The 13,188-nt window shown below is 38.6% G+C and overlaps 1 protein-coding gene across 1 annotated transcript in view; it reads left to right on the plus strand.

The window, feature by feature from the left end:
- Positions 1 to 654: 654 nt before the first annotated feature.
- DCK (deoxycytidine kinase) overlaps positions 655 to 13,188 on the plus strand; it is a 29,137-nt gene continuing 16,603 nt past the window's right edge. Inside the window, exons 1-2 of the mRNA XM_039251769.1 lie at positions 655 to 998; positions 6,530 to 6,645. Of these exons, the coding sequence (XP_039107700.1) occupies positions 881 to 998; positions 6,530 to 6,645 (234 nt within the window). The 5' untranslated portion in view covers positions 655 to 880. The remainder of the gene's footprint in view (positions 999 to 6,529; positions 6,646 to 13,188) is intronic.

Below are 13,188 nucleotides of genomic sequence, written 5' to 3' on the forward strand. Positions count from 1 at the left end.
GCCATAGTGGCATTCTGGTGTGGCGTGTTCTCTTTGAGCATAATTGGGGTTTGAGAGATCAGGAAAAGCCTGCCGTGTCGCGGTGTCTGACTACGTAAATTCGCACGCCAGACCATGCCTCACGGCCTTTGAGACTTGGAACAAGTAGCCTCTCAGTGTCTGTTTCCTCGCCGATAAATCGGGCTACTGGTGGGATTTCCTGCACTGCGCTGCGAGTTAATTCAAGAACCGCGCTCGAAACTGCCTGGCACGCAAGAAGAGTGCAACGCATTTCCTGAGGGCTGGGTTGCCCGCCCGCGCTTAGCCTGACCGTTGTCCTCCGACTGGACTACACGGGTAATCCGCTTGGTTTTTCTACCGCACACTGCTTCACAGCAAGTTGTGTTCCAGATGCTCTGTTTATTTCCACATAACCCGCTGGAGAGGCGAAGTCTCCTGAGTCAGGGCCGGCCACTACCGGTGACGAGGGCGGGTGTCACTCACTACCCCGGCTCACCCTCCAGCGTCGGCGCTCGCCCTCAGTCGCACAGGACTCCGGGTCCGGGGAAGAGACGCGCCGTCCCGCCCTGTGCTCCTGCGTGACCCGACGTGCCGGGCGCGCACGCAGGAGCCCCGCCCGCGGTGGCCAAGGCCGAGGGGCCGCTGGAGGCTGGGCCAGCTGGGGAGACGGCGGGGGCGTGGCTTCCCCGCTGGGCGGGCGGCCGCGGCGCAGGCCCGCCCCTGTCGGCCGCTGCCTCCGCGCGCCAAAATCAAACCCGGAGACCCGCAGTCCCTGCAACCTGCTGCTGGCGGGAGCTCAGCCTGCGCGTCTCGTCACGTTCGGCAGTGGCGGGAGCCCCAGCGCGCGCACCTGCGGCCGCCTCCCAGCCTTCCCTGTTGGATGCACTCGGGCCGCCACCGGACCAGAATGGCCACCCCACCTAAGAGGAGCTGCCCATCTCCCGCGACCGGCTCTGAGGGGGCCCGCATCAAGAAGATTGCCATCGAAGGGAACATCGGTAAGGAGGCTCGGGAGATGCTGGTCCCAGAGCACGGGGTTTCCACTTAGTGAGGGCTTCCTTCAGGCCTGGCTGTATGGATGCGGGCACGGCCTCTACCTCCCTTCCCATCGAACGCATTTTGCCCTGTCCTGCCCCGCTTCCCTCCCGTGCCCCCAGGGTCGCGGCGGCCCCCGGGCGTCAGGCGGTGCACGCCCGGGCATGCGGGCCTCGGAAGGTGCCCTTGGGCCCGGTTCCTCCTTTTGTTGGGATCGCGCGAAGGGAAAGCTTTTTTTTTTTTTTTTCTTTTTTTCTTTTGAGACCGTGTTAGTTCTTGAGGTGTCATTTACATACATTAAATTATCCTTTTAGGTGTACTTTTCCATGAGGTATGACACACATAATAATGCTGTTTCACTACCACATGGTCAAGATTCAGTACATTTTTATCCCCTCAAAAAGTTCCTGGTGCTCCTTTGTTGTCGGCTCCCTCCGGGTTCCTGCCTCTTGGCAGCCACTGACTGATCTGGTTTCCAAGTTTTGCCTTTTTCCAGAATGTCCTATAAGTGGAGTCATACAGTATGTAGCCTTTGGGTCTCCCTTCTTTTATTTAGCATAATGCTTTCAGATGTATTCGCGGTCTCCTCTCTTCGAAGAATGAAGAGGTGGACCTAGAATAAAATGAGCAGCAGGTAAAAGTTTATTAGAGCGTAAGATGAGAAAGTACGAATTGCAGGAAAGCTCTGTTTACAGAGAGGGGGCATTTGAAAGTGAAGGCCCAGCCGACTGTAGGCGAGGGTCCTTGTTTTACAGGGTTCTGGTTGGGCCCCCCCTCCCTTGCGTCTAGTTCCTTCTCAGGTACTACCCTTATTGGCTAGGTAACTAAATGCTTAGTCATTCCTTTTTGATTGGCTTGTTTCCATCGTATGAGGGGTGATCTATGGCCATACTGTTCCATGTGGTCGTATGTTCTAAGGTCTACCACTTACTTTTAGTCAGGTCTTTTGTCAGATTCCTGAGGGGAACCCGAGGAGAGTAGACGGTGTCTGTTAGATTTCTTAGAGGATCTCTGTACCCGAGTGAGTCAGCTGTGGTCAGACACTCCCAGCATTGTTTTAAAATATGTGTTTTCCCCCCATCAGATGACCTGCAAGTCTTACTTAGCTTCTCCCTTTCTGCCTACCGAATCCCATCTTCTACTATTATACTTAATATCTGTAGTTCTCTATTGCTGAGTAGTATTCCATTGCATGGATATACCACCGTTTCCCTCTTTCCCAGTTGTGAACATCTGGATGGTTTCCAGTTTTAAGGATTAGGGATAAAACAGCTGTAAACGTTCCAGTACAAGGAAAGAGTTTTTGATGATCTTAGTATTCTGGAGCTCCTCACCCCTTACCCCACTTCCAAGTAAACATTGGCTTATGATTCAAAGACCAGTACTGTTTCTGTTCCTAATCCGGATGAGGGCAGACTGTACTATGCATATCCTTTTGCAAGGTACATCTGAACTTACATTCTTCTTTATTTCCTACCACAGGAAACCTATGCCTGACACTTCCTGTTCTGATAGAATTTTTTTGGCTCCAAGTTGGGTACTGGCCATTCATGCATACAGCAAATGTTTTTTTAATTCTTACCACATTCAAAGTCCTTGTACTTCTTTAAAAAGACAAGGCAAAGTAGATGCTTTAACAGTATTGCAAGTAGTAGAAAATAGTTGAACTCACCCTCAAAGAGGGCATTTTGTCGCATTGCTCCAGTATAAAAGCACTGGTGGAAAAGATCCATATAATAGATTCTCTTTTCCTTTTAGGATAAATTCTTTGAAGTTGAATGTTTACTGGTATGATTCCTCATAGACACTTATTGGATAAAGAAGAACATATATAGAGGAGGAAGTAGTTGAACTAAGCCATTTCAACTGAACAAAATTCATTTCAACTTTGAATGAAAAACACCACCTCATCAATACCACAACAAGTTATTCCTTTTCCCTTTCTTAAATCCAGTTAGGCAATATATTGTATCTAGATCTCCCCAAGCATCGTTAATCTTCCCAGCACCTGAATAATTTGCTAATGTGTCACTCCATCTCCATTTTCTCTTACCTAGCTCCAGAGCTGACTTTCTATATATAAATGTAATTGTGTTATTCCCCTGCTTAAAATTCTTCTCTGACTTCTCCATTATCTACACTGGAAAGAGTTGCAAACTAATGACTTGCATTTGCACAATAGTGGCTTGTGTAGACTTGAAAAAAATTTTATTTAAAAAAATTGTTTTAGAATGTTGGAAATAATTATTTTATTTTTTTAAGTTTGTTTATTTTCAGAGCGAGAGAAAGAGAATGCACTGAGAGAGGGACAGAGAGAGAATCCCAAGTAGGCTCTACACCACCACCATGGAGCTGATGCAGGGCTTGAGCCCATCAATCATGACCTGAGCTGAAATCAAGAGTCAGACGCTTAACCACTGAGCCACTCAGGCGCTTTTGGGAAAAAAAAAACTAATGAATTGCTAGCATTTAAAATTCTTGAGATTTCCTTTTGAACATCTAGATTCTTGGCATCCTGTACAGTATCCAAAGATCTGGTAACACTGGGCTTCTGTTTCTGTAAGATAACAGTTTGCTATTTTGATGGATTGTGTTCCTTACACTTGTCTTCCTGACACTAAGGGTTTGTTGCTGTTAATGTGCTTGCGCTGGTGTTGCTGTCCCTTCCACCTTATTTGCCAATCCCAAATAAGTAGAAATGTACAAATTGCTAATATATATGTAGAAAACTATTTTGTGATTTCTAGAATTTGAACCTTAACTGGTCATTTTAGTTTATACTCCTGTAACTCATCTTCTCATGATTTCTGTTACTATAATACTCACTTGTGTTAGATTTATGGAGGCCTTACCTGCTTTCATATTAATAGTTTGTACAGATGATTTTTGGCATTAGTAATTCTGTTAGGTCCCACATGACTTTTTTTTTTTTTTTAATGTTTTATTTATTTCGAGGAGAGAGACAGAGAGACAGCGTGAGCAGGGGAGGGTCAGAGAGAGAGGGAGTCACAGACTGAAACAGGCTCCAGGCTCTGAGCTGGCAGTCAGCACAGAGCCCGACGCGGGGCTCGAACCTACGAATCGCGAGATCATGACCCAAGCGAAAGTCGGATGCTTAACCGACTAAGCCACCCAGGCGCCCCAGCCACATGACTTTTTAAAGTAGTAACACCAGTGTCTCTGGTTCTTATTCTCCTTTGCTTTCATAGAATATTAATTTATTAATTAGCTTTCCCCTCAAAAGTTAAGGAACTAGATTAATCCGATTGGGAACTATAGGTAACTGTTGTTACTCTGCTTGAACTAAAGAGTAATTTTAAAGAATAGCTGTTTTTGTTTCTAAAATTTTAGAGTATGACCACATGAACTTTTTTTCTTTGTAAGCGTGTCAGAAGAAAGCTGAATGCTCTAGCTTTAAGTGTTCTTAGACTTGGGACACCTGGGTGGCTTAGTCAGTTAAGGGTCTGACTCAACTCAACTCTTGGTTTCAGCTCAGGTCATGATCTCATGTTTCGTAAGTTCAAGCCCCACATTGGGCTCTAAGCTGACAGCAAGCTCGGAGCCTGCTTGGGTTTCTCTCTCCCTCTCTCTCTGCCCCATCCCTGCTTGTGTTATCTCTGTCTCTCTCAAAATAAATAAATAAACTTAAAGAAAATTTATTTTTAAAAAAGTGCTTTCAGACTCTGGGTGATGCCTGATTTTTTAGTATGTTCCTTGGATCCTCTTTCTGTACATCTTATTTTCCTTCCCTTCTTCCATCTAGCTCAGTGAATGTCCAGTGATCATTATATATGCTTCCACTTACAGTCTAAATGCTTTATAGTCCCTACGATTACCCTCTCCATACAAAATCTGTGGTCACCAGTGTTTTTCCCATGATTAAATCTAGTTTATCCTTAAAAGTTTTTCTTCTATCCTGTGGTGATAATATGCCTTTGTGTTTTGCTTCTCAGCAGTTCTCTGTTCTGTGTTACCTTCTTACTCACCCCCATCCCCGCTCCCTGTTTTGGCTCTGTGTTTGATCCCTTAAACTTCTTCTGGTTTTTTTCTTCTTTTCTATTGCCTAGGTAATGTCCTAGGTTTGAATATAGTTCTTCAGGTCAAAGGTAAGTTCTTTTTGCCCTCTTTGAATATCCAGTTTATAAAGATGAGGTAAGCTTGCAGAAACTGCGGCGCCTGGGTGGCTCAGTCACTTACACATCCAACTTCGGCTCAGGTCATGATCTCGTGGTTCATGAGTTCGAGCCCAGGGCCAGGCTTCAGCCTGAGAGCTCAGAGCCTGGAGCCTGCTTTGGATTCTATGTCTTCGTTTCTCTCTACCCACCCCCTCCCCTCAAATAAACATTAAAAAATTTAAAAGCTTTCAGAAGCATCTTTTCTATATTTTTTAGTCTGTGTGTGTATGTAATTCTGTATACATATGGAGGAGAGTAAGAGAGACAGGGAAACATATTATGTTGACCAGAGATGTCTAATATAACCACATTTGGTGACTTCAGATAGAAGGGGTGTGGTGGTCATTAGGAGTATCGCTACACCCTGTTAAATTCTACATCAAGACTTTCCCTACTATTAAATGGAAGGAATTCCCAGGTAATATTAAAGTAGTGAATATAATATGCCCTGATTATGCTTGAACTATTTCCTTTATTTTGCCTTCTTAGTGTCTCAGAAACTAGTGAAAGATCAGGGAGAAGCAAAGTACAACTTGTTTTTAATGGTTGGGTAAAGTGCACAGAACCTTGAAAGTGAAGCAGAAAAAAAAACATGGCTGTTGCTTATAGGGATGCTGTGCAAAAACGTTTTTATAAATTCTGTTAGGCACTATGGCTTAATGTGAGTTATACAATTAGTGTCACATACGGTTTCTCATTCTAAAGCTCTAAGTTTTGGATGCATCTTTATATTGATTTGTAGTTCATTTAGCTATTTTTAAGTTGATTTTAGATAGGAAGGACTTAAGCTTATTTGTAAACTGAGAAAATAGGAAAATTTTGAAAATTCAAGAGCCTGTTATTATCACTGTAGTCATAGCTTATCACAGCAGTTTCCATAAATAGGGTATTATTATTATTTCCACTGTATTATGAAGAAACAGGCTCAGAGAGATTCAGTGGCTTGCCCAAAATCACATGTCTAATTAAGTGGAAGAATAGGTTTAACTATTTCCCACAAAGTTGTCTCTAATTACTTGGTGAAGGAAAGTGAAGCTTGGACTAGGATTTTTTTTCTGCTGTAACACCTTGCCTACAATTTCACCAGGTTAAAAATTCTTCCGTTCCATGGCTTTGATAAACTGAAAACAATAACAAACAAGTGTCCTTAATACAAGTGGGTAGGGACCCTTTCAAAAAGCAAATCTAAAGAGAAAGTTTAGGATATTGAATATTTTTGTTTTTTATATTTGCTAGTATACATTTTGTAAAAGCTGATGACTGTTTTGGCTTTTTTTTTCTAAGTCTCCTCTTCAATTTTCCTTTTCCTGTCACAACAGCTTCAGGGAAGACAACGTTTGTGAATATCCTTAAACAGGTCTGTGAGGATTGGGGAGTGGTTCTTGAACCTGTTGCCAGATGGTGCAATGTTCAAAGTGCACAAGAGGACTGTGAGGTATGAAAATAAAATTAACTAAATAAAGTAAAATTCTTTTGCTTTAGAGGACCAGTAGCATTTAATCTTTTAGGTTTTGTTTGTTTTCCCTTTTCTAATAAAATTTTCAAATCTAGCTTTAAGTTTGTCTCTTCATCTTCATCTATGGATATGTATGTGTGTTGGAGGTGTGTGTGTGTGTGTGTGTGTGTGTGTGTGTGTGTGTGTGTGTAAGTAAACATTCATTGAGCCCTGACATTAAGATTTATATACTTCATTGCAGCTAAGAATTGTAAAAGTTTTTTTTAATTAATTAAAAAGTTTAAAAATATAATTGCAAATTAAATTCCTTAAGTAGCTTTTTACATTTTGTTTAAAAACAAGCAAAGAAACCAAAGGCAAAAAAACTACCCAATAACTGTTTTTTATTAGTTTACCTTTTGAGTCTTTTGTATGTATTAGAGAGAAGCATTTATCTCTTACTTGTTTGTACTTTTCATTCTTGCCAGACTTTCACCCTAGACACAACTTTCCATTTCCCAGCACTTTCCATTCTACACTGTAAATAAGAAAGAAGGAATAATAGTTAAATTTCATTTTTTATAGCAAAATTTTTATGTTGTATGTGTATGAAGGAGAGGGATCTTATTGCTAGGACTTTCATTTCTGGAGAAATGAGAATTGAACTTGCAGTAGCATAGCAGAAATCTTCAAAATGGAAATGTGTGGTAGAAACTTACTTTGTTAGAATTGAGGATAGAGGATTGAACAAAAATGTCTGTTTTTTAAGGTTTAGCTATTGGTATGAGGAATCTGGAAATAATAATTGAGTTTTTAAAATGTAAATCATTAGCAAGATATTCTGTAGACTTTGAGGTTATATGGTTTTGAGGTTATATGAGGTTATATGGTTTTGAATAACCAAAAATATTTTCTCACATACCTATTTGCCAAGCATAGTTGACTTTAATGGTGCATTTAGAACATTCCGATCCTTAGAATAATCCAGGACTAAGTCTTGAAGAACCTTCCTTTCCATATGGACTCCATTTTTTAAAAAAAATGTTTATTTATTTTGAGAGAGAGTGTATGAGTGAGCATGAGTGGGGGAGGGGCAGAGAAAAAGGGGGACAAAGTATCTGAAGTGAGCTGTGTGCTTATAGCAGAGGGCCCAGAGTAGGGCTCCAACTCACGAACTGTGAGATCATGACCTGAACCAAAGTCAGATGCTCAACTGACTGAGCCACCCAGGTACTCATGGACTCCATTTTCTTTTTTTTTAAGAAATTGATATTTCAATCTGGCCTTTGGGGGAAATGTAGGATTAGCCTTAAATAGAATTTTAAAGTGGGTGAATATGCTTTTTTCTTTCAACACTTTTTTTTGACATGATATAACTATAGAAAAGTATAGGAAACTTATGTCTAGTTTGAAGAACAGTTTGAAAGCTAACCATCAACCAGGTCAAGAAATAGAATATTACTCTCATTCTAGAAATCCCTTTTTGTCCTCAGGTCACAGTATCTCCCTGCCTAGGGTGACAACTCAGCTAGGGGTAATCATATCAAATACCTCTTGCAATAATAATTTGCTTTCTAAAAGTAATTTAATCATCTACAAACATATGACTAAGAAATAAAATTTAGTATTCCATTTTTGAATGTTACATAAATGAAATCAACTGGTTGCAGTTTTCTCCCTCTTGCTTTTTTTGCTTAGTAAGTTGATGAAATTTGTTCATTTGATGCATACAACTGTAGTTTGTACATTTTCATTGCCATAGAGTATTCAGTTGTATTCAGACATTCCAGTTTTTCCATTCTATACTTTTGATCAATTTTTTAGTGATTTCTAGTTTAGTTGTAAAAACAGCCCTCTTATGAACATGAATCCTGGTGCACACGTGCAAAAATTTCTCTAAAAATAAATAAAATCACTGGCTGGTGGGGTATTTGTGTGATGCCTGTTTTCCAAAATGGTAGTATCCAGCTTCCTAATTTTTGTCATTCTGTTAGGTGTTTAATATCTTTTATGTTTTTAATTTTATATTTCTTTGGTTGCTAATGAGATTGTGCTCCTTTACTTAATTTATTTTGCTCTTTGGATTTCTTTGGTGAAGTCCTTGTTCGGGTCCTTTTGTCATTTTCCTTTAGTTTTCTGTCTTTGCTCCATTCTGAATTTTCATCTCCCAAAGTATGTCTTGTGGCTTCTTTTTTGACTGAAGTGCCAGGCTCAGGTTTACTTACCTTTAGAAATGAGAGAGCTGTGTTCTACTGACCCCTCTTTTCCCCTCACATCTAGGGGGGTCAGCTGTTAGTGCACTTGTTCTCAAGTGTTAGTAGAAAGTAGACAAATTAAACCAATGTCAGAAATACTGAAAGGAGTCTTTCATTGGAGGAATGTCAGACTAGATTAGGCTCGTGACCTCTATTTGAGGCCCATTCTAGTTTTAGTATCATAAGCTTCTAACTCCTTTTAAATATGTATAACTGGTTCTTTGGCACTTTAAGTATCTCTCCCTTGCAGTATACATATAATTAACCTGAGATTCAGAAACTGATACATAAAAAACCAAAAGACCAAAAGTTTATTTAATTTTTTTTTTTAATTTTAGAGAGAAAGTATGTGCAAGCAGGGGAGAGTGGCAGAGGGGGAGAGAGATCCCATGACCCTGGGATCATGACCTAATTTAAACTTGAGAGTTGGATGCTCAATGGACTGAACTACCCAGGTTCCCCCCAAAAGTTTTAATTTGTAGGGAGAAGTGTAATTATCAGATTCACTAAATTAGGTCATTCTGTTCTCTATGGAGACCCATAATTCTCAACTAGTGGAAGAAACCCTTAAGAATCTCAAAGTTTTGGGATGCTATATAAAATGACAAACAGTGCCTTAGGAATTTTAATATGTGGGATGCCTCCTATTTAAAAATGACTACCCTAGCGAATCATTGTTAATGTTGGGATTATGTTGACCCCTTTAGTTATATTGGGGAAGAGAGGTTGAAAACATTGCATTAATATATATAGGAAGGCAAATTTACAGTAAGCCAACTTGTCTATTAAGCTTAGAATCAGAGCCCGGGGTAATTAGTTATATTATCTTACTAACTGATGTCATCAGACTGACACACTGATGCATCTGTCTGTATTTTAAGACTCTTGGTTTCATGGATCTGATGCTCATGTGTATGGGCAGGGGCACTTTCTTCCCATGTACTAGAGTCAGAATTCCAAACTGACCTTTATAACTCTGTTGATAATTCTATTATTAACATAGAGTTTCATCATACAGTTTACTGTAATCTAGTCATGTCTCCATGATGTTACAATTTGATTACGTTAATTGGGTTTGGGTGCACATTTTTGGAGGATAGCTTTATATTTGTATATGTATTGGAGTCTATTTATGTTCTTAGTGCTTTGTACTTCTAGGGACATTTCAGACAGTGTGGGGATGGTATTTGGGGGATAAGGTTGTGGAATGTGAGGATAGTGGTGGGTGGGTTCCCTGTATCTTTGGATATTTTCTTCTTTTCTCCCAGACTTCTACTAAACTCAAGAAATGGGATTTTCTTCTTGCATCTTGGAACTTTTCTTCTACAGACCCATTTCTGATCTATTTCTTGAGGTTATAGTGTGAATCACCAACTGTCCAAATCTGTTTTCTTAAAAGGCTGTCAATAGTGAGAAGTAGATTAGAAACCAGGACAAGGCCAGTCCTACTTTGGATGTTCTACATTTAATCACACTTCTCGGCAGTTGCTGTAGAGTTGGAAGAGTTGGGTTATTGGCACCTTTGATCTCTTCCCCTAGTTAGTAACTTAATTTGCACCTGCATGCTATGCATGCTTTTTTTTTTAGCTGTTTTATTTTTTTTACCTGCCATCTAGTGGCTGAAATGTTGCTATACTGTTGATAAGCTGCACCAATTTTAGCAAAATAATGAGGCAAAGTACCTAAAAGGTTATGTAGTCTCCCCTTCCCCCTTCCCTCTTATGATAAGATTATCTTTAAAGGAACCACTCAGATGATTATTAATCTTTGAATTGAAGGTTTATTTCAAATAATCATTTATTTGGTGGTTTATATTATTTCAGCCAAAAGCTTTATTTTAATTGCTTTCCTTTAGCTTATTTTTGAGATGGACAAACTTAGAGACATGTCTCTGCTGTGTCCTGTTTTTCTTATCAAGGTGAAATCCTAGGGGATCTTTGTTATTAATTGTCAAGTACTATTTGACTTTTATCCACTTCATACAACTAAGAAGCCACTGAAAAATTAGAACTGTGATAAAGGGGTAAAATATCCTTTTTTTTCAAATAACAGCATTTTTTAATAAGTCATTCTTGAAAATTAATTAGGAATGCTTGATAAAGTATTTCTATTCATACCTTCTGGGATCCCTTGATAACTTTTGTTGGCCGTGTCATGATTATCTTGTTTGGTAGATTCTAATCTTTTTTGGTTGAACTTAATTCACCTCTTTTGCAATGTTACAAAGGTTTGGTTAGAATTAAAAGATCAATGATTTTGTATCTTTACTTGATATTTCTGTTTTTCATTTATCTTGACAATAATTTGTGCTTTCTGCAAAATAATGAAGTATTCTATCATGAAGTGAGTTACAGAATTACAGATATGAATAAAAGTGATCCATAATCCCACTACCCATATATATGAGATAATAATTTACTATTTCCAATTTTGGCACTTGGGCGGGCTACATAATTTTTTAAAATGTTATACAGTAATACATGTTCATTGTTGGAACTTAAAATATCATAGATTACCAAAGGAAGGAAATAAAACTTACCTATAACCTTATTTCCCAGAGTAGAGATCTTATTTGGCACAGCAGTATATGATTTTGTATTTTTCTTTTTTCCTTCTATGTTTATATCAAAAGCAATTAAAAGTTCATTAAAAGTTTACTATAAACAATTCCAAGGGCGTCCTAATTTATTGTGTGCATGTACTAATGTTTACATAATATAAATGCCTAATAATAATGGAACGATAGCCTATCTGCTTAGTAATGTGATAAACATCTTTGTGGTTAAATCTGTATTCTTGATTACTTCTTTAAGATAAATTTCCAAAAGTGAAATTAAGTAGGCCCAAGAGTATAGAATTTTTAAAATAAATATAGCTAAGCTGCTTTCTAGAGATGTTCTGTCAACTTTTACATATAATTTGACTCTGACCCATTCACATTTTTTACCCAGGTCTTTTTCAGAGGGGAAAATAACAGATAAAATTATACTCCATATGGTAAAGATGATACTTAGTGTTTTTTAGATAAATTTTTAATATGTATTTTATTCTTAACATCCATAGTTGTATACAAGAAACTCAAAAATTTGTGGTCTTAAAAACTTAATGCATAGAATCAAAAGAAAATTTGTATGGGCTGGCCCTCAGACCACTCTGAAAAGCTAGAAAACAATATCCTGGCTTACTGTTAATTTTCTAATTTGGTACAAAGTTAAACTCAGACAACAACTAACAACTTCAAAGCTGTAAAATTCTACTACAGAGTTTTTATTTAGTTTTAATTTAAACATTTGTATTTTTAGAGCAATGAGCTGATTATTATTTTTATAAGTAGGTGATGCGTCAGGATTGGTTCTCTAAATTGTTTTCATGTAGTAGACTTTGGAATTATTTTGGGTAAGAAGGGTTACATTTATTGGAAAATGCAAATAAAAAGGAGATGTGTAGTGTAGTCTTTTTGATTATGATTAATATTTTTATTGTGGTCAAAAACACATAAAATTTATTTATTTATTTATTATGTTTATTTTTGAGAGAAAGAGAATGAGCAGAGAAAGGAGGGGTACAGCCAGCTCTGCGCTGACAATGACAACAGAGAGCCCTATGTGGGGCTGAAACTCACAAACCATGAGATCCATGACCTGAGCCAAAGTCAAATGTTCAGCCAACTGAGTCACTCATGTGCCCCATCTTAACCATTTTTAAATGTACGGTTCAGTAGTGTTCAGGGTATTTACATTATTATATTATAAAACAGATCTTTAGTATCTTTTCATCTTGCAGAACTGAAACTATTTTATTAAAAACAGCTCTCCTTGGCCCCCTTCCTTCAACTCCTGGGAATTACCCTTCTACTCTCTTATAGCTAGCTATGACTGTTTATTTGCTGGTTTGTTTTATTTTTTAAGATTTTGTTTATTTTATTAAAGATTTTATTTTTAAGTAGTCTCTATACCTAACATGGGGCTTGAACCCACAACCCCAACATCAAGAGTCATAGGCTCCACTGACTGAGCCAGCCTGGCGCCCCCAAATTTGACTACTTTAGATACACTGTATAATTGGAGTCATATAGTATTTGTCCTTTTGTGATTGGCTTATGTTACCTAGCATATTGTCCTCCAAGTTCTACAGAAAAAGTTTCAAACTTCTCAGTATATAACCTGTAGCCATTTAATTTTACATATGTAACCTATTTTTGTTATTTATGTGCATAGCAAATTTATCCTAAGTGTTTTTCAAATGAACCAAGTTTACTTCTGATAGATTTTATTAAGTGTATCAGGTA

The sequence above is a fragment of the Hyaena hyaena genome, unplaced genomic scaffold (genome assembly GCF_003009895.1).
Source record: "Hyaena hyaena isolate Hyena2069 unplaced genomic scaffold, ASM300989v1 scaffold_395, whole genome shotgun sequence".
NCBI classification, from domain to species: domain Eukaryota; kingdom Metazoa; phylum Chordata; class Mammalia; order Carnivora; family Hyaenidae; genus Hyaena; species Hyaena hyaena.